Source organism: Pongo pygmaeus, chromosome 8 (assembly GCF_028885625.2).
Source record: "Pongo pygmaeus isolate AG05252 chromosome 8, NHGRI_mPonPyg2-v2.0_pri, whole genome shotgun sequence".
In the NCBI taxonomy this organism is placed as follows: Eukaryota; Metazoa; Chordata; class Mammalia; order Primates; family Hominidae; genus Pongo; species Pongo pygmaeus.
Genome location: NC_072381.2, coordinates 5761407 through 5784117, shown reverse-complemented (window position 1 = coordinate 5784117; position 22711 = coordinate 5761407). Strand labels below are relative to the sequence as shown.

The 22711-nt window shown below is 38.9% G+C and overlaps 1 protein-coding gene across 20 annotated transcripts in view; it reads right to left on the bottom strand.

Moving 5' to 3' along the window:
- Positions 1 to 22063, bottom strand: part of TASOR2 (transcription activation suppressor family member 2) — an 80253-nt gene extending 58190 nt beyond the window's left edge. For 3 of the 20 annotated variants that reach the window (XM_054437196.2, XM_054437201.2, XM_063669530.1), the window contains exon 1: positions 21652 to 21782. Coding sequence is in view for 9 of the 20 variants with exons in the window: in XM_063669521.1 (XP_063525591.1) it covers positions 21652 to 21712 (61 nt within the window). In the remaining 11 variants the exon portion in view is untranslated. Of the gene's footprint in view, positions 1 to 13925; positions 14238 to 21651 lie in introns of those variants that run through there. The other 17 variants (XM_063669522.1, XM_063669524.1, XM_063669523.1 and 14 more) reach the window with 13 other exon arrangements.
- Between the last annotated feature and the right edge of the window lie 648 nt (positions 22064 to 22711).

The following is a 22711-nucleotide window of genomic DNA, read 5'->3' as shown; positions in this document are numbered from 1 at the left end:
GTTGTGACTCTACAAGGAGCTTTACTGAAGGCTTGCTGTGCATGAGGCATGGTGCACTGGCATCAGATAACTTAGCAAATTCCTTTTTTCTTTGTTGCCATGGATAGAGACGTTATCCTAGTATTTGTTAGCAAGGAAGCTATTGTTATTAATGATAACAATGGCTAACATTTGTTGGGTGTTTACTTTTTTTTTTTTTTTTTTTTTGAGATGGAGTCTTGCTCCGTGGCCCAGGCTGGAGTGTAAGTGGCTTGATTCTGGTTCACTGCAACCTGCACCTCCCGGGTTCAAGCAACTCTCTTGCCTCGGCCTCCCGTGTAGCTGGGATTACAAGTGCCCAGCAACGTGCCTGGCTAATTTTTGTATTTTTAGTAGAGATGGGATTTCACCATGTTGGCCAGGTTGGTCTCGAACTCCTGGCCTCAAGTGATCTGCATACCTCGGCCTCCCAAAGTGCTGGAATTACAGGCATGAGCCACCGTGCTAGGCCTAGGTTTCACTACTTAACTGTATGTATTAATCATTGCTGAGCCATACTGTGTAGTCAAGTTCCTTTCTTACACCGTGTTTTGCTTTTCTGAATTTAAAATAGCTTAATTTTTCAGTTACCAATCATTATTTCAGCTTGAAATTCTAGAGAACAATATCCTCTGGATAAAGATAGATCAAAGATTTTGTTTGTTTCGAGCAGCTTCTTTTCTTTTTTTTGGAAGGATCCTTTCTGGAGCACTATGTCTTCCAGCTTCAATCTGGGTTTGTGCCCTCTGATATTACTGCCTGGCTTTCTACCTTTGCTGGGGGATGTTAACACACAAAATTGATCTACAGATTCAACACAATCTCAGTTTGCAGAAACTGATGATCTGATTCTAAAATTTATATAAGAAAGATATAAACCAAAACAATTTTGAAAAAGAAGAACAAAGCTGAAGGACCCACTACCTGATTTTAAGAATTACTACAAAGCTAAAGTAGTCAAGACAAGGTGGTAATGATATAAAGAAAATGCATACAGATCAATGGAACAGAATAGAGTCCAGATAACAGACTTTCAATATTGCCAGTATAATTCCATTGAGAAAGAATATCTTTACAATAAATGCTGCTACAGAACAACTAAAATGGGGGAAAAAAACATGAACCTCAAACCTCTACCTTAAACCATAAAATTTAACTCAAAATGAATCACAGACCTAAACATAAAAACTATTAACTATTTGGCTAAAATTATAAAATTTAAAAAAACATGGGAAAAAATTTACTTGACTATGGGGTACATAGTTTTCATAGGGCACAAAATGAGTGACCTAGAAAAATGTATACATCAGACTTCCTAAAAATTAAAACCATCTGATCTTCCAAGGTATCATTATTAAGAAATGGGAAATATTTGCAAAGCACCTGTACCTAGAATATATAAAAAACTCATAGACACATTTCACAAAGTAAAGCATATAATAAAAAGAAACATGGGAAATGGGTCAACATTATTAGTTATCAGGGAAGTGCTAATTAAAACCATAATAAAATACTACTGCTCCAGTAGAATGACTAAAAAGACTGAAAATACCAAGCACTGGCAAGGATGAGGAGCCTCTGGAACACTCCTAGTAGAAATATAAAGCCAACTGAAAAATTATATAGCCAATTTAAAAAATAACATCAGTTTCTTATAAACACATACTTACCATATGACCCAAAATTCTATTCCTAGATATTTACACAAGAGAATAAAACATATCCACAAAAATACTTGCACATGTATGTTCAGAGCAGCTTTTTCACAGTAGCCTAAAACTGGAAGCAACTCCAATATTCATCAATAGGTGAATGGATAAACTTGTATGTTCACACATAATAATAATCAGCAATTAAAAAAAGTAAAACTGATATATGCATGCATCTCAAAACATTAAACTGGGCAAAAGTCATCAGACACAAAAGAGTACATACTGTAAAATTCTATACATATACAGTTCAAGAAGCAGCAAAATTAATCTATAGTGATAAAAAGCATTTCATTAGTTGCCTACAGCAGGGGGCAGGAATAGGAAAATTGACTGCAAGTAGGGTATGCACAAGGGAACTTTCTGGGGTGATGGACACACACTATATTTTTATTGGTGTAGTCATCACATGGTATATACATTTACCAAAATTCACTGAACTATATACGTAAATTATGTTCATTTTATTGTATGAAAATTAGACCTCAATAAAGTTGAGCTGAAAGCCCCACAACAAAACCTAATGGTTATGAATCTGGCCACAAAGGAAATTCCAAGAGTACTAAAAAACAACTGATCTCTGACCAAAATCAAGTAAAATGACAATGTAACCATAAAAAGTTAATCTCAAAAGCCCCATGTTTGGAAATTTAAATTTTAAAAATCCTACATATAAATGGTTCATAAATTAAAGAGTAACATGATCTAAGCTTAAGATATTATCTAAAATAGCTATAAGAAAACTGTTCATTTCAAATGTATACATTACAAAAGAAAAACATTTAAAAAATCAATAAGCTACGGTCAATTCAAGAGCTCAGAAAATAGAACAACACAGTAAACCCAAAGCAAATAAGAGGAGGAAATAAAAAGAGAAGATCAGATATTAATTAAACCGAAGAAAAAATAGCCGAAAAAAGATTAGCTTTTTGACAAAAAATATTGATATATCTTTAGTCAAATTAATCAAGGACAAAACAAGGCACTGAAAACCAACATTACAAACAAAAAGGAGTGTGCTTTATAGGTACTATAAATTATAAGGGTAATAGAAACAATTTTTATAGAAAAAATTGAAATCATAGAGAAAATAGGGGAATTTTCTAGAAATAATTTATCAAAACCTACTTAAGAAAACAGAATATACCTACAACTATTAAATAAGTGGTAGAGTTGTTATAGGTATATAAGTCTCAAGCCCAGAAGTTTTCCCACATAAACATTATTCTCAAGAATAAAAACTGTCTCTTTTTTGTTTTGAGATGGAGTCTCACTCTGTCACCCAGGCTGGAGTGCAGTGGTGTGATCTCGGCTTACGGCAACTTTCGCCTCCCAGGTTCAAGTGATTCTCCTGCCTCAGCCTCCCGAGTAACTGGGATTACAGGCACCCACTACCAGGCCCAGCTAATTTTTGTATTTTTAGTAGAGATGGGGTTTCACCATCTTGGCCAGGCTGGTCTCAAACTCCTGACCTCAGGTGCATCCACCCACCTAGGCCTCCCAAAGTGCTGGGATTACAGGTGTGAGCCACAATGCCTGGCCAAGAATGAAAACTTTCTCAAATTCTAAGTCTAGCACAACCTTGAATGAAAACCCAGAAAGGAACAACTATAAAAGAAAATTTTAAGGTAATATCACCAATGACAATACATGCAAAAAAATCTTAAATAAAAACATCAGAAAAACCTAAACTAGCAATATATATAAAATATAAAACAACATGATTGAGGTAAAGCTTATGCCAGGAATTCAAGGAAGGAAGGTGTAACATTAGACAATTTATTCATAAAATTAATCATACTGAGAGATTTAAAAAAACCTATGCCTTATTAGACATAAAATTCAACAGCCACTTGTGATTAAAAAGAGAATTCATAGTAAATAGACTACCTGATAAACAGATATCTATAAAGCAGCCTATATATATAATGGTAAGACATTAAAGTACTCCCTTTAAAATTACGAAGACAATGATCCCTACTATTATCTTCTAGTTAATTATTGAGAATTTAGCAGTTCATTCCTTTGCTGAAGTTTCCTTTTTCATTTACTGATTAGCTGGTATCTGTCTTCCAGTTGTTTCCTCAAGAAAGGCTCATATAAAAAGATGTAAAACCCTGAATGTTTAAAACTACCAGCCAGTACGTAGTCTTTATACCCAAAGGACACCTTGGCGGCACAAAAAAATATTTGGCTCACATGTTCTTTGAGTAGCTGACATGTAGTTCCTCTACTATTTTCTGGTATTGAATGTTTCTGTTATTCTGCACCAACCTGATTTTCTTTATATGATCTTTTGCCAGTTCAAATTTTTTACCAGAATATGTCTCAATGTTGCGCCAGTTTTCCCTGGAGCATGTTGTGTCTTTTCAATAGATTTAAGTCCTTTCTTTAAGGAAAAAGAAACACCTTAAATTATACTTTAAGTTATATTCTACGGAATTGGTTTTCTTTTTTGGGGCTCCGGTTTTGCCCGTTTTGGATCTCTTTTGGCTGTCTTATGTATCCTTACTTACCAAAAAAAAAAAAAATGACCATTTTAGTAATGAGATCAAAGCTATAATAAAAACTCTTCCATTAAAGAAAAGCCCAAAGCCTTACAGCTTCACTGCTGGATTCTACCAAACATTTAAAGAGGAACTAATATAAATTTCTATTCGAACTCTTCAAAAAATTGAAGAGAAGGGAATATTTCCAAACTTATTCTACAAGGTCAGCATTACTCTGATACTAAACACCAGAGGAGACAATGAAAAGAGAAAACTACAGGCCAATATCACAGATAAACATAGATGCAAAAATTCTCAATATACCAGTAAATCAAATTTAAAAACACAGTAAAAAGATATTTGCCATGATCAAGTGGGATTCATCCCAGGGATGCAAGGATGGTCCAACATGTGCAAATCAATAAATGTGATATATTAACAGAACTAAGAACAAAAACCATGATTACCTCAACAGATGCTGAAAATGCATTTAATAAAATTTAACATCTGTTTATGACTAAAAAAAAACCCTCATCAAACTGGGTATGAAAGGAACGTATCTCAAAGTAATAAAGGCCATATATGACAAACAAATAGCAAACATCATCCTGAACAAGGAACAATTGAAAGCCCTTCCTCTAAGATATGGAACAAGACAAGGATGCCTACTTTCACCACTTTCATTCAATATAGTACTGGAAGTACTGGGCAGAGCAATTAGGCAAGAGAAAGAAATAGAGAGCATCCAAATCAGAAAAGAAGTCAAACAAGCCTATTCACAGATAACGTGATCTTATACTTAGAAAAACCTGGACTCCACCAAAAAAATTGTTAGAACTGATAAACAAATTCAGCAAAGTTGCAGGATACAAAATCAACATACAAAAATCGGTAGCGTTGGTATACACCAACAGCAAACAATCTGAAAAAGAAATCAAGAAAGCAATCCCATTTACAATAGCTACAAAGAATATAACATACCTAGGAATCAATTTAGCCAAAGAAGTGAAAGATCCATACAAGAAAAACTATAAAACAATGATGAAAGAAATTGAAGTGGACATTAAAAAATAGAAAGATACTCTATGCTCAGGGACTGGAAGAATTCATATTGTTGAATACTACCCAAAGCCAATTTACAGATTCAATGCAATCAATCCCTATCAAAATTCCAATGACATTCTTCTTCACAGAAATAGAAAACAAATCCTAAAATGTATATGGAACCACAAAAGATCCTGAATAGCCAAACCAATACTGAGCAAAAACAACAAAGCTGGAGGCATCACACTACCTGACTTCAAAATTTACTACAAAGCTACAGCACTGGCATAAAAACAGAAACATAGACCAATGGAACAGAACAGGGAACCCAGGTGTAAATCCATGTAGAGCCAACTCATCGTCGACAAAGGAGCTAAAACATACAATGGGAAAAGGACAATCTCTTTGATAAATGGTGGTGGGAAAACTGGATAACTATATGCAGAAGAACGAAACAATCTTACCATACACAAAATTCAAATCAAAATGGATCAAAGACTTACATCTAAGCATCTAAGACCTAAAACTATGAAACTACTAGAAGAAAACACTGGGAAAACACTCCAGGACACTGGTCTGGCCAAACTTTTTTTGTTTAAGGCCTCAAAAGCACAGGCAACCAAAGCAAAATTAGACAAATGGGATTACATCAAGCTAAAAAAAGCTTCTGCACAGCAAAGGAAACAATGAAGTAAAGAGACAACCCACAGAATGGGAGAAAATATTTGCAAACTACTCACCCGCCAAAAGATTAACAACCAGAATATATAAGGAGCTCAAACAACTCAACGGCAAGGAAGCAAGCAAGCAAGCAAACACACACACACACACCCCCACAACCACAAAAATAATCCAATTAAAAAACAGGCAAAAGATCTGAGTAAACATTTTTCAAAAGAAGACATAAAAATGGCCAAGAGGTGTATGAAAAAATCCTCAACATCATGAATTATCAGAGAAAAGCAAATCAAAACTATGAGACATCATCTCACCCCAGTTAAAATGGCTTTTACTAACAGGACAAGCAATAATGAATGCCGGCAAAGATATGGAGAAGGGGGAACCCTTATACACTGCTGGTAGAAATTTAAGCTAGTACAGCCACTATGGAAAAGAGTACAGAGCTTTCTCAAAAAAATAAAAACAGAACTACCATATGATCCAGCAATTCCACTACTGGGTATATATCCAAAAGAAAGAAAATCAACATATCAAAAAGACATCTGCAGTCCCGTATTTACTGCAACACTATTCACAACAGCCAAAATATAAAATCAACCTCAGTGCCCATCAACAGATGAATAAAGAAAATGTAGTATACACAATGCAATATTATTCAGCCATAAAAAAGAATAAAATCCTGCCATTTTCAGCAACACTGATGCAACTGTAGGTCATTATGTTAAGTGAAATAAGCCAAGCACACAGACAAATATCACATACTCTCACTCATATGTGGAAGCTACAAAAGTGGATTTCATGAAAATAGAGACTAGATTTGGTGGTTATCAGAGGCTGGAAAGGGTAGGCGGAAGGAAGGAATAAAGAGAAGTTGATTAATGGGTATAAATATATGGTTTGATAGAAGTAAGACCTAGTGTTAGATCAGTAGGTTGACTGTAGTTTACAATCTATTATATATTTCAAAATGACTAGAATTTGAGTGGTTCTAGCACATAGAAAAGAGAAATATTTAAGGTAACAGATAACCCAACTACACTGACTTGATCTTTACAAATTATATGACTGTATTATCACATGTATCCTAAAACTATGTACATCTATTACGCATCAATAAAAATAAATGTGTACCTGTTTTACTCACTTTTCTCCTGTCTTTTGTTTCTTTGCATTATCAAAATTGAGGTAAAATATACTTACCATAAAATTTCATTTCTACTTTTATGATCTTTGCCATGGTGTCTAGTCTCCCTTGTGTACTTCTGAAATGGCTTCATCATTTTTCTCTATTTCTTTTTTTCTGCTGGTTCCCATTTCACATCCTACTGTTGTCTGGCTGTCTCTTCCTTGAGTTCTTGTATTTCTTTCCAGTATTTCTCCATAACTTCTATGCTTCATTAATTTTATTTTCTAATACAATGTTGAGATATAATTCATACAGCATACAATTCACCCACATAAAGTGTACAATTCAATTGCTTTTAGTATATCCACAAAATTGTGCAACCTTCACCACAATCAATTTTAGAGCATTTTCATTATCCCCAAAGAAACCTTCTACCCCTTAGCTATCCTCCTCACCCCTCACTGGTTCCTAGGCCTAGGAAACCATAATTTACTTTCGGTCTCTATAGATTTGCCTATTCCAGACCATTTCCTATAAACAGAGTCATATAGTATGCGGTCCTTCATGATTGGCTTCTTTCACTTAGCCCGTTTTTGAAGTTCATCCATGTTAAAGCATATATCAATATTTCATACCTTTTTATGCCAAATAATATTCCACTTTGTGGATAACTACATTTTGTTTATCCATCAACTGATGGACATTTGGGTTGTTTCTACATTTTGGCTATTATGAATAATGCTGCTATGAGCATTCATGTGTAAGTTTTTATATGAACATGTTTTCATTTCTCTTAGGTATATACGTTAGAGTAGAACAGCTTGCTTTTCCAGTAAATCTGTGTCTGCTCATCTGAGAAACTGCCAGGCTGATTTCAAAGTGGCTGCACCATTTTATATTCCCACCAGCAGTATACAGAAGGTTCCAATTTTTCCACAGCATTGCCAACACTTGTTATTATCTGTCTTTTTGATTACAGCTATCTTAATGGGTATGATGTGGTATATAAATTTATTTTAAAATTTGTATTAAAACCTTAGGTCACATTTTCCATTTACTTCAAAAGGTCAGCAAACTTTTTCATAAAGGGTCAGAAAATAAATATTTTAGGATTATGAACCACACAGTCTCTGTCACAACTACTCATCTCTACCGGTAGAGCATAAAAACAGCCATAGAAAATGCATAAATGGGAATGACCATGTCCCCATGTAACTTTATTTACAAAAACAGGCAAGACCACAGGCAGTAGCTTGACCACTTGTGATTTATTTTCTGGTAATATTGTTTTGAAAATATCGTCTGTAGAAAATTGTGGTTTTTCTCTCTTTCTCTTTTTTTATTTTTAATCATATAACTGTTCAGTTAACTAATGGTTATTAACAGACCATTCTAAAGTTCACTGGCTTACAACCACAATCATTTTTTTATCACTCACATCTCTACAGTGTTCACCGAATTCAGCTTAACTCAGCTGGGGTGGCCCTCACTCTCCTATCTGTCATCTTCCCTCAACCAATGAGCTAGCAGAGACATGTTTTTCTCATGGAAATGGCACAGATAGAAAGAGAACAAATAAAAATACCCAAGACCTCTTAAAGCTTAGACTTGAAACTGATATGGTGTCACTTTTACCTTAGCAAGTCACATAGCCAAACACAAAGTCAAGGAGTAGGGAAATACCTCTGTCACTTTAATGAAAGGAACTGCATAGGGTCATGGAGTGAATACAAGGAAAAGTAAAGCACTAGGGTCAATAATGCAATTGATAGTGGTGATGGTTGCACAACCTTGGGAATAAATTAAAAACCAGTCAACTGTACACATTTAAATGGTGAATTTTATGGCATGTGAATTATATCTTCAATAATAAAAATAATATAAAAGAACAAAAAACCAACATAAAACATAAAAAATACCATCTACCAGACAGTCATCGTATGGATGCTGTACATACTATTTTTGTTATACATGTCTGAATGAGATGAATTATCCTGGACTGTTATCAGAAGATTCAGGGTGTAGGGAGGGGTAGGGCACTTGTCATGTTTCTTTAGGGTTCCCTCTATTCCTAAATCAGAGGATTGCTGTTTTATAATATGGTGCCTTGTTCCTTGTCTAATCTCCAAATGTAATCTGGTTCAGGAGGGCCTTTATTGCCAGCTCTGCTTGCCTCTTAGAGACACAACCCTTGCTTTCCAAGGTTATGCACTCATTTCTAGGAGTATTTTATTAGCACTAAGATCTCTGCTTCCCCCATGCCCCACCCAGGCACTTCCTCATTCTACTTTCTCCTTCCTTGATACCATATGGCTCCTCAGTCTTAGCCAGGTATACGAGACTTCTCTCTTTGGATAGGGCTGATTCTGGATATGAATAAGTTGCTGGAGATACCTGAAATATGCTTCCTCTGCACAACTTTATCTTTGTCACAGAACTGTTGGAACTTCCCACTGGGGACACCTAATAGCACTTGCATACAATTTGAAGTTAAGAAGGTTTCCTTCTTCCCTGAATTTGTTAAAATGCAGTTTGAGAGCTAGCACCTCGTTCTCTGCCCCCATTCTTCTTTTCAGAAGTAGGAAGATTAAGAATCAATCTGGTCCTGTTCCTTTTGGAACTATACATTCGGTACAATGAGGTTTTGTTTTATTTTTTGTTTGTTTCTGTTTTATTGATGAGGGCACTTAACAGGCCCTTTCAACCTAGAAACTCACCTTCTTCGGTTCTGGGACATAGATAGTTTCCTTCCACTGTATTAGATGAAGAACCTCTTTGGTTGGCCCTCTAATTTTCTTATCATTTCACTCTTATTTTCTAATTCTTGTTGCTCTTCTGGTTTTTTGGGGCGAATTCTTCAGCTTTATTATCTAAACCTTGTATTAAATTTTTAAGAAATTTCTTCTGTCGCAGCAGTTTTTTTATATAACCTTTTTCATCTTTCACAGATGTAATACCTTCTCTTTAAAGATACTAGTTTTATTTGTTGAAGTTTCTTCTGTTCCCTGAAGTAAATCTATTTATACTCAGCTCCTTTTATTTCCTACTTGTTTATTTCCTACTTGGTCTCTTTTTCATTAGAGACTTCCATCCTATGGCAGGCGACCCTTGGCTGTATATTTATACTCAAATGTGAGGCATTTAAAAGCTGACTAGGGCCAGGCACCAGTGGCTCACACCTGTAATCCCAGTACTTTGGGAGGCCAAGGCAGAAGGATCACTTAAGCCCAGGAGTTGAAGACCAGCCTGGCAACACAGTGAGACCCCATCTCTACAAAAAATAAAAATATCAGCTGGACGTGGTGGCATATGCCTGTAGTCCCGGCTACACAGGAGGCTGAGGTGGGAGGATGGCTTGAGCCCAGGAGTTCCAGGCTGTAGTGAGTTATGATGGCGCTACTGCACTTCAGTCTGGGTGACAGAGTGAGGCCTTGTCTCAAAAAATAAAATAACAGCTGACTAGAAGCTGTGGTACGTGAACAATGCTTCCTGACCAGCGGCTCTACTCTCCAGGTGATCTGATGGATCCAGCTGTTCAATTAGGTGAATTCCCATAGTTCATATCTGTTAAATACTTTGCCATGGGCTGGTAAGTTTCCCCAGCTAAGAATCCATTAATATTTTGTTGAGGGGCACATAAGCCTGACAGTTTGGAAGCCAATCAAAAAAAGACAACTGCTCGAGGTTCAGCATGTTGACCTGACTTTCACTCAATCCTCATTTTCATTTAGGTGCTTCACCCCCACCTTAGCCATCTGGAGCCTCCTAGTTAATGTCTCCTGGGTATAAACCTTCAGTCTTCTGTCAAGGTAGAGGAGAGAGTAGTTGTCTGGGTGTATGGGAGCGGAGAAGGGGTTCCAGGGTGTCAAAATGATAAAGACCATCAACCAACCCTTCTATTCCCACCCCATCCTGTAATTCTTGACTTCAGAAGTACTGTACTTGATACCCCCAATTCCTAAAACTTTTCCAGATTCTGTGGAAAGAATCTGCTTGCTCCTTGCTGGGTTACCTCTCTTCAGCTTTCAGCATTCTCTAATTCATGAAATCATTTATTACTTGCCCATCTCCTTTCCAGTTTCCCAAATACTGATTTCAGCTATATCTTCCTCTCACCTCCTCTTGATCTTTATGGATTTGTATCCTTATTCTTTTACTATAATCTTAAGAGAGACTTCCAAAGAGTGTATACAATTGAACATGTTAGACTAAAAGGGTCTACTTAACCTGTCTTAATTTCTACAATTAAAAAATGATGCAGCTACCTCCTACAATGGTAGCTACTATTGCCATTATTTTATATTTTGTGTAATTATGAAGACCTCATTTTACTAATGTACCCACCACAGCCCTAATTACATACCAAATCAATACACACTAATTTAAATAATTAGCTATTAGTGTATATGTATATACTCAATAGTCATTTACTCAAATGCATAAAAAGCACAATCTAAAGATCTTCAATGATATACTCTCAAAGCATCCTGTCCTTTTCTTGCATGATTTATAATTACATATGTGTAGTTTCTTCATTAATGTCATTTTCCTTAATAAGCCAAGCAATATCATGGCAGGAACCATATCTGTTTTGTTTACTACTGATTACTCAGCATCCAGTCCAATTCCTAGCACATAGTGTTTAGTAAATATGAATTTGGTAACTGAAGAATAAATAATACTTGGCTATTTAATCTGTTCCAAAACTCAGAAAAAGAAATGAAACTTCTCAATTATTTTTACAAAGCAATCAGATGCGAATACCAAAACTAAACAAAACACATTAAAAAACAACAACTATAGACCGATCTGTTATGAATATTGATATAAAAATTCTAAATATATGCATTGGCAAAGTAAATCCATCAGGACATTAAAATAATAACAGATCAATCAGGGCTCATTCTAAGATGCAAAAGTGGTTCAATAAATAGTAAATCCATAAATTTAACCATACTAATAGGTCAAAATAAAAAACCATAAAGGGGCAGCTGGGGTCTGGGATGGGGTAGGAGAGCCACATGTCAGACTGTCAAAAGGAAGTTACTATATAACGTTCACCAGATGCTTCGTAACATGCAAATTTTTGTTGCTGCACAGTATTTCTTCATTTATGCATGCTATTTTTTACCACACTTAATCCAAAAACAAATTAAGATGCCCCCAAAGAAAACTATTTAGTAACAGTGAAAAATGTCCTACCATAAATTATTCAGGAGAAAGAAAACCAAGTTCCAAAAGAAGTATATGTGTAATATACCATATCTTAAAGAATATAAACCACAATTTAAATCAATATCTGGTACTTTTTCTTGTTTATCTGATTGTCCTCCAACCACTAGATTAGTTTCATGAATACAGGGCTTTGTCCTTTTCAATGTTGTATGTCAGTGCTCAGAACAGTGCCTGTTATACAGTAGGGTTTCAATAAATATTTACTTAACAAATTAATCAACTGGTTTTCCAGATCACTTTATTTCTAATTAAAGCCCCTCAGTACCCTCTCACTGCCCTCAGAACACAAAACACACCCTCCTGGCCATGGACAAGTAAAATTTGGTCCCTGCCAATTTCCTACACCTCATCTTGCTCTACTTTTCCCTGACTTACTACTGAGAGGCAGCTACATCGATCTTTCTTTTTACAGCTTTTTCCTCTTTTAAGGCCTTTGTGTTATTTCTGACCAGAATTCTTTTTTTCCTCCCCATTCCTCCCACGGCTGAGCTCTTTCTGTTCCTTTACTGGCATCTATTTAAGTCATCCGCTCAGACAAACCTCTGATTACCCCGCTGCAAGTGTTTTCTTTAAAGCATTAGAACATGGAATTATTATAAATTTACTTTTTGGTGGGTTGGGAGACGTCTATTTTCCCCAGCAGGTTTATAGAGGCAGGCATTGTCTGTTCACCAAAGTCCCCAGTGTCCAACAGAGCTCCTAGCACCACAGTAGATAATCAAATATTCTATGAAGTTACCTTTGGGTGGGACAAGTACAAGTAGTTTTTGCTTTACTTTTTACAGCTTTATATATTATCTGAAATTTTAAATAAACATAATCTTGGTGAAATAAAGCTATTTCCACTTTGGAAAAAAGATCTCCTATAGTCCTAAGTAGCAGCCAGTTATAGTTGTGGTTTTGTGGGGGTTCCCCCCGCCCCAGGGATGAGGTTGCCCAGGTTGGTCTTGAACTCCTGAAGTTACAGTTTTTTTTAATGAAGAAAATGTAGAGAAAACAAATGGCATTTCCCATAAGTCAAAACAGAGACCCAGAAAACAAAGTGACCCTATTAAAAGCCAGAAAATACAACTTGAGAAATGTACAATTTTCACAAAAACTTAAACATTCATTAAAAAATTTTTGGCCACGTACAAGTTTAAACCAAGATAATCACGCACAAAGGGAGTAAAAACTAAGGTAATAACCTGCAAATACTTGAAGCGCAAAGTCCATGTGCAATCCCTGTTCTACATTTCAAAAGATGACCTTAGCTATTGTAGGTTTACATAGGCACACACACAACCAGCACCATCTCTCCGGTGGTTCTGCAAGGGCTCCACCACGACCACACACAATCCACTCACAATCAGGAGGGAAGTAAGCCTTCGGGTACCATACAAAAGTGTCTTTCATCACCGGGGCTCTGCTGCGGGGCCTCACTGACCCTGCCAAAGCTTCTCTCCCCACACCCTCACCAGAAGGTAAAACGTTACTAGACAGAATAGGCCCATTTTCTCGGGTCTCCTTCGCAGTCAGCGCTGTAGTAAGAGTCACCTCCGTGGGTGAGCCCGCCCCAGGCACAGCGGGGGTCAGAGCTTCCCACAACAGCATGGGGGAGACCTGGGCCCCTCCCCGACTCACCTCATGGTGTGTGGGGGAGGGGGCTGCTCCGCCGGCAGCCCCTCCGGCCCCCTCTCGCCAGCCAAGGCCAGTGCGCCAGGGCGGGGAACTCGGCGCAGGGCGTGCAGAGCGTGCAGGGCGCGGGGCCGGCGGTGCCTTTTGAAAGTCAACAAGGGTGACGCCGGCTCCGCGAGCGGAGCCCAGGGGCATAGCCCTGACTCGGCGCCCACGGATCCCACAGAACGAGGGGATCCCTGCAAACCCCGCTGAGCCCGCACAGCCAACAGGGCTGGGAGATCCCCGCACACTCCGTAGACCCAATGGAGCTTGTAGGGGGTGGGGACTCCACACACCAGGGAACCCTACCAGAACCCGGAGGACCCCAGGACCCTGCAGACCTGGGCGGGCTCAGTCGTCAGAACGGAGCACAGGACAGCAAGCCAACCGCCCCCGAGTTCTTGGATGTCACACAGTAACCCCACTAGAAGGATGGTTTTAGTATTATTTTACAAAGCTCACTCCAAGCTCCAATTTCCTTAAGTGTCCTGCCCGCAAGCCCCCAGTAAGGATATCTATCAATCTCAGGTCTAATCTAAAATCCACGTTCTTTTCATTACAGTGATCTCAAGTTATTATAACTCTTCGTCTCACGTCATTTATGCAGCCTCACCGGCTACAGTTTGATGCAGCTTTTTAAATTTACTATGTAGATAATAAAAAATGTATTTATACATGTAACACAATTAAAAGTCATCATGAATATGGCTTTTTTTTTTTTTTTTGAGACAGAGTGCAGTGGTACAATCTTGCCTCACTGCAACCTCTGCCTCCCGGGTTCAAGCGATTCCCCTGCCTCAGCCTTCTGAGTAGCTGGAATTACAGGCATGGGCCCACCATGCCTAGCTAATTTTTGTATTTTTAGTAAAGGCGTTTCACCATGTTAACCTGGCTGGTCTCAAACTCCTGACCTCAACTGATCCGCCCTCCTCTGTCTCCCTAAGTGCTAGGATTACAGGCGTGAGCCACCATGCAAGGCCTGAATATGGTTTTTTAATACTTCACATATCTTCAGGAAAGCTGATACCAATGCCTGGGGTAGGGATGAGGTCCTTTCCCAATAAGCCATGCAGCCCTTCACGAAAAATTAAATCAAATGGAGGTGCAGGGCGAAGATGAAGTATTTGGCCTGACCTAAGGACATCTTTACTCATTATGTTTTAACTAAGCAACCTAAGATACCCACATGCATTGCCCAGAAGAAAGCCTAATTAGTAGATCTTATTCATCATTACCATTAGTGTGTTGTATAGCATACAGGATAATTTGAACTTCTAAAGCAAGTTAAATTTATAAACAATTATGTAGATTAACAAAGAGCTATTCAAAATAAAAAATTCACTAAGGTATTTAGTATATACAGTAGGAGAGAAATCACCTTTTTTAAAAACTTTTTTTTGGAATTACACCCCTTGAGTAAAGTGTATTACACCTATGTACTATGACTTTTTCATTTAGCTGTGGCTTGCTTATTTTTGGATTTAATATTCAATTTTTGAAGACTGTTTTAACATTCTCAAAATCCAGTCTACCATAAAAAGTATTTTTGGTAATCAGGCTGATGCTTATAAACACAACAATTTTTTTCCTGCTACATTATGTAAAAACAACAAATTCTTTAGAGACCATACTTTTTATATTCAAGATCATATAACTTTCTTTTTTTTTTTTTTGAGATGGAGTCTCACTCTGTCGTCAGGCTGGAGTGCAGTGGCGTGATCTCGGCTCACTGCAATCTCTGCCTCCCAGGTTCAAGCGATTCCCCTGCCTCAGCCTCCCAAGAAGCTGGGACTACAGGAGTGCACCATCATGCCCAGCTAATTTTTTGTATTGTAGTAGTGATGGAGTTTCACCATGTTGGCCAGGATGGTCTCAATCTCCTGACCTCGTGATCCACCCACCTTGGCCTCCCAAAGTGCTGGGATTACAGGCGTGAGCCACCGCGCCTAGCCTCAAGATCATATAATTTTCATTAGAATAATTTCAAAGCTTATATGGTGACTTTTTAAGACATCTCTATACAGTAATGACCATTGTTCTGGCTCCTTATCAACTGGGTTTATGAGTTTGTGCTTTGGCATTAAACAATCTTTCACCTGTATAAAATGGTTGTATCATATTCATTAATATAGTTATTGCAAGGATACATACTGTTAAGTAGTTTTGTCACTCTTACAAAAAAATCCTGAGAATAAATTTCTCTCAGAAACAATTATATTTCAAGACCCACTTTTGGGTACTCTTGATTATTACACATGACAAAAGAGAAAGTGACATCTGATTTATGCTAGAATAAAGATAATTATGTATGGCCACCACCTCTACGTGTAGTCCACGCAAAATGTCCTGGGCACAGATAAATAGGGGATCTGCACAAGGGTAAAGTAGGTGCCCCAACTGGACAAACCTCAGGCACTGGGGTCTTGAATATTCTTTCTCCTAACGAGGGAGCAGGTGTACATGAAAGGTTCTAAACAGGGTCTATTTCACCATGCCAAGGAGGGTAGTGAATCTTTATACAAAATATTAGCAAGGGATTTGGTTCTCCAATTAAATGTAATTAAAATCTTACTAGGAGAAAACAAAGTACACTCCAGATACATTTCTTATGATAAAAACAGTAATTTTAAAAAGCAAATTAAAAAAGCCAACTAAGCCAATCAATAGAAGCAAAAGCTAGTTATCTGTAGAGTAATAATAAAATAGGTAATCTTTTAGCAAATATAAACAAGAAAAAAGGAAAAAATTAAATATTGAAAACAAAGACGATACAACCACAAATACAAGGAAGATATTTCTAAAATTATAAATCACCATGTATAATTTATATCAATAAATCTGAAAACTATAAAAATATAATTTACCAACATTGGTCTAAATGGAAGAAACATTTAAATAAACCAATAATGATGAAGAAAATGAAAAGAGTAGTCAAAAACTCTACCCCCTCTTCCAAAAGGCCAGTTCCAGAGATTCACTGTTTTACTTTTAACTTATCAAAAATTCACAATTATCAAAAATTATCAAAAATCCACAAGTTGGCAATGTATGTCTGTTGGGGAAGCTGTGGGAAACAAAGTGAAAGAGTAAAACACCAGAAGAGAATATTTACTATGTAGATAATAAAAAAATTTATACATTAAATAAAACAAATGGAAATTCACATTTAATAAATTATGAATAAACACATTTAAAAACACCTCCAATTTACAGATTTAAGAAGACAATCCCAAGCAACATACATACATGCTTGTTTTTTTGTTTTTTTGAGACGGAGTCTTGCTCTGTCGCCCAGGCTGGAGTGCAGTGGCATGATCTCTGCTCACTGCAACCTCCACCTCCCGAGTTCAAGCAATTCTTCTGCCTCGGCCTCCCGAGTAGCTGGGACTACAGGCGTGCACCCCCATGCCAGGATAATTTTTGTATTTTTAGTAGACACAGAGTTTTACCATATTGGTCAGGCTGGTCTCGAACTCCTGACCTCGTGATCTGCCCGCCTTGGCTTCCCAAAGTGCTGGGATTACAGGCATGAGCCACCGTGTCCGGCCAATACATACTTGTTAACAGCAAAACAGCAAAAAGCTAAAGACCAAAACAAACAACAAAAGAATCCCCAAAAAACAGTCAGAACAAAATGAATTGATAGACTGATAGGTGACTTTTCAACAGCAATACTGAAAGCCAAAGACAGAGGAATAAGAGCTTCAGCATGTTAAAACAATTGCCAACTTTTGTATTCAGCAAAAACATCGTTCAAGAATGGCTGCAAAATGAAGACATTTTCAGGTGAACAAAAACTGAGTGTTCATCATCAACAGATCTTCAATAAAAGCCATTCCAAAGGCTGTACTTTTTAAAGGACACAGGGTCTTGCTCTGTCACCCAGGAAGGAGTACAGTGGCATGATCATGGCTCACTGCAATATCAACCTCCTGGGCTCAAGCAATCCTCCCACCTCAGCCTCCCAAGTAGCTGGGACCACAGGTGTGTGCTACCATGCTCAGCTAATTTTTTTTTTTTAAAGATGGGGTCTCACTATGTTGCCCAGGCTGGTCTCAAACCTGGCTCAAGCAATCCTCCCAGCTCGACTTCCCAAAGTGCTAGGATCACAGGCACGAGCTCACGCACCCAACCAACTTTCTGAAATTATACAATGAAACGTGTCATCATGTGAAAGAGCTGCATAATTCAGTGAACCAATATTTTCCAAACGACCCATGTGTAGGTAAAAGAGCCCTTGAAAGTGCAAGGTAGGCCAATGGATTTTAATGTTAGAGCACGAGAAGTTCATTCATACAATTTCCAATTCTACACTGCAGCTAACATTTAACAAATTGTTAGGGGCTGGATGTTACAGTCCCAGTGCTTTGGGAGGCGAGGCAGGGGGATTGCTAGAGGCCAGCAGTTCAAGACTAGCTTGGGCAACACAGCAAGGCTGTCTCTACAAAAAAAAAAAAAAAAAATTAAAAATTAGCTGGGCCTGGTGGTGTGTGCCTGTAGTCCTAGTTACTCAGGAGGCTGAGGCAGGATTGTTTGAACCCAGGAGTTGGAGGCTGTAGTGAGCTATGAACACATCACTGCACTCTAGCCTGGGTGACAGAGCAAGACACTGTCCTAAAAAACAAAACAGAAACAAAAACACAAAACTGTTAGGTTTTGATGAGTATCAAAAAAGAACATAATCATCTGAAAAGATTAGTAAAATATTCGTCTCTTTTCTAACTACTCAGCTGAATGAGGCTGCATTTTCTTCATGCACTTCAACCAAAATAATACATGGCAACACAATGAATACAAAAGCAGATGAGACTCTAGTCATTAAAGGAGACATTCAGCATATTTGCAAAAATGTGCAAAAATCCCATTCTTGTCACTGATTTTGGGAGGATAAAATATGTTAAGATGTAATGGGTTATTATATTTAAAGGTACCAATAAATATACATTTCAAATTTATCAGTTTTAATATCTAATATGGTAATTATCAATTGATATAATCCAATAAACAAAAGATCTTTGGGATCTTCAACGGTCTTTTGAGACACAGTCTCACTCTGTCACCCAGGATGCAGAAGAGTGACACGACCTTGGCTCACTGCAACCTGCCTCCCAGGTTCAAGTGATTCTCTTGTCTCGGCCTCCCGAATAGATGGGACTACCCGCACCTGCCACTACGCCCGGCTAATTTTTGTATTTTTAGTAGAGATGGTGTTTCGCCATGTTGGCCAGGCTGGTCCCTAACTCCTGACCTCAAGTGATCCGCCTGCCTTGGCCTCCCAAAGTGCTGGGATTACAGGCGTGAGCCACCGTGCCTGGCACCCTCAATGGTTCTTAAAAAGTGTAAAGGGGTCCTGGGAATAAAGTTTCTAAATTGCTAAACTACAGGCACGTGCTTTAACATGAGAGCCTCTCAGAAACAATGTTTAACAAAAGTAACTCATAGAATACAGAATATGACTTTATTTAAATAAAGTTCAAAAACAGGTAAGAGTAAACAATGCTAGTTAAGGATATCTATATAGGTGATAAAACTGTTTAAAAAGGCAAGGGAATAATTAACGCAAAATTAATAATGGCCATGGTAATGGGGGGCAGGGAACGCATTCCTCCTGGGGTAGAAACACACAAAAGGTTTCTAAACTCACTAAAGTTTCTAAAGGTTTTATTAATTTTTGTTATGAAATATGCCATTAATATATACTGACAAAAAGCATATTTGTTACACAGATACGCTTTGTCAGTACATATTAATGACATTTCACAATAAAAAATTTTAAAGAAGAAAAAGGGAGATGTACATATTCTCCCAGAAGGAAAAACTCAAATGAATGTCTCTTCTCAAATTATAAATTCAACACCATCACAAACAATATCCCAAGATTTTCTATAGGACTTAAAAAGATAGTTCTAATTTCTTCTGGAAGAAAATATGCAAAAGAAAAACCCAAAGCTCTTTTTCAAAAGAAAGTACCAAAATATATTATAAAACTATGATAATTAAAATGCTATGGTAATAGTTACATGGGCGAAAGAAAAGAGAGCTCAGACCCAATAAAAACATCAGCAAATGATATGACCTGGCTAAAAAGATTTAACTTTTGTATTCACCAAGGAAGATGAAAATTAAAATAGAATGTTACTTTCAATTACTAGGTGGCTAAGATATTTTAAAAATACCATTATCATCCAGTGCTGGCTAGCATGGAGATAAAAACACATCTTTTGAGCGAGTGAACATAAAAAGGTACAATCATTTCAGGGAAATTTAGCAACATTATTATCCAGCACTCTCATAAGGAATCAATTCTACAGAAATACTATCATGACTACCTGAAGCACTGTTTATAACAGCAAGAGATGATCACTGCAGTATTGTCAGTTATAGGGATATCTTGAAAATAACTTGAATGTCTACCAATAGAAGAATGAGATTCACTTGATAAATACATGCCATATCGATCTATTTTTACTGAATAGATATTATACTGTATTTAACAAACACCATGTCTCAGTCAAGTTCTTAGGCACTTCACCGATTTTAACCCATTTTAACAACTATGTTTGGACCACAGGAGATGCTTATAATCTCCCTTTAAAGAAAATTAGTTACATTTGGGCAAACGTTCTGTATACACAAAATTTCAAATATACCGTCTTTGCCTTCCTTAACATAATTGTGGACCTTTTGTCACCCTTTTTCTGGCCTAGCTTAGTTATTTACTGATGTACAGTACTGGACATACTGCATAGAGCCACCCATTCCTATAAGGCAGTTTTTCAACAGAAGGGTATTCTTGCACCGTTAGGGGACACTGCTTTGCTATAAACCTCCTAGGCAGGATTACCGCCAGGCTCACCCCTAGTTTTATTCAGGGAACACTGTAGACTCTAGGATCGCGAATGCTATTCCAATAATACCATACACTTGTATGCCACATATTTAAGTTTTGGATACACTTTCATAAACTTTACTGTTCTGATTTTACCTTACAGGGAGAATAAGGAAGAGTCAGCGTGGTTTGTTTAAATTTACAGATTTCAAATAGACAAGAAGCGACTAAGAGAAACTTGAGAATTCCCAAAGTAATCTTCCTCAAAATTTCAGTCATCAACCCAGTTCTCCCACGAAACGCTGCTTGGCGCCGCCTTCAGACAAACTTCTGTGTTGCTCGCACCAAGTTATCCTAACGCTCATGCACGGCTTGCGTTTGCTGCTAAAATGACCCTCCCTTCGGAGAGACCTGTTTTACCCTAAAAAGAAAAGGTGGCGCATTGCCATTAAGTCTCGAGTAGCAGCAGGCTTCACACAGAACCCGCAGGAAATGATTTCCCAGCCGGTGCAAACCCGAAGACGGAAACTTCAGCCAAGAACTTATCATCATATCCCTGAGGACGCAGCTGTCCCCTGACAGGCGACGCAAACGAAACGCCTCAAAAAGGGGCAAGATGACACGGTTAGGATCTCCCTGCCGGCGACACCGAGCGCGGCCACAGGTTGTAGCGCAGGATAGAAGGTTGAGTCATCTAGAAGGCGCCGACCCCTCCCACCCGCTCACCCGGAGCGCGGCAAAAGGCGAGGAGAACGCGTCGACCCTCGCAGCCAAGCCCCGGCAGCTGCCCGAGCGCTCAGCCTCGGGTACCCGCCGTCCTCCTCGCAGGGTTCTCGGGCGCCCAGGCCGAGGAGGACTTACCCGTCCTTGGCGTGGCCGCCGCCCCCGAGGACCTGAGATCCCGGCTCGGCCTCCTTCCCATGCTTCTCCCGGCCGTGCTCTGCGTCCTCCCGGGCCCTCGCGACACCGGCGCACGTGGGAAGCACTAGTCGCCGGCTCCGCGCTCCCGCGGGGAGCCCCCTCAGGGGCACGCCGTCAGCCCCGGCCCCGGGGTCCTCGCCGCGGGCGCTGACAGGGACGCCGCGCCTGCCCGCGCTCTGTCTCCCGTCAGGGTCACAGGCAAGAGGCAACCCCGGGACGCCCGGCAGCCTGCGAGAACATGTCGACTTTCTCTCTGACCGGCGCTAGCAACCGGAAGCAAAACCTCGCGGCCAAAGGAAAAGAAAAGGGGAGGGGGGGGCAAAAAAAGAAAGTGAAAACTGAACTGAGGCGTCCCCCTCAGAGATGGGAACCAATCGCCGAGGAGAAACCAAGGCGCAGGCGCGGGCCGAGGTCAGCGTCCACGCGGCGCTCGCGTCTCCCCTCTGCGCAGGCGTAAGGCCACAGCTCGCTCCTGATTGGGCGGCCGATCCCGGCGAGCGCGTGGTGTCTCGCGTTGCCGACCTTTAACAGGATGCGGAAGATGCCGTTGGGAAGAGGCGGGAGAAGCTCTCTCGGCTGATCTATAGTGCTGTGGCTGTGGCCCACGTGGTCGCCTTCGAGCGCCTTCTCCTTTCTCAGCGTTTCCTTCCGCAGGTGTTGCTGCAAGAACAGTTTATTTGTCTGGCCCAAATGCGACATTTTCGAAATCTTGCCCTTGTTTTAATCCATATAGCAGGTGTGGCTGTTACCCCCAAGGAAAGCATCTCTAGAAATTTATAACACATGCACAGAGAGCTAAGATAACCATCAATAAAGTCAGGTTTATCCTTGCCCATGATAAATAGTCATGCAAACATCATTTAACTGTAGGGACACCTCATGAGAGAGATACCTCATTAGGCAATTTGGTCCTTGAGTGAACACCATAGAAACCTGGAAGCGTAACCTACTACATACTTACACCATAAGCCATAGCCCATTACTCCTGGCTACAAACCCA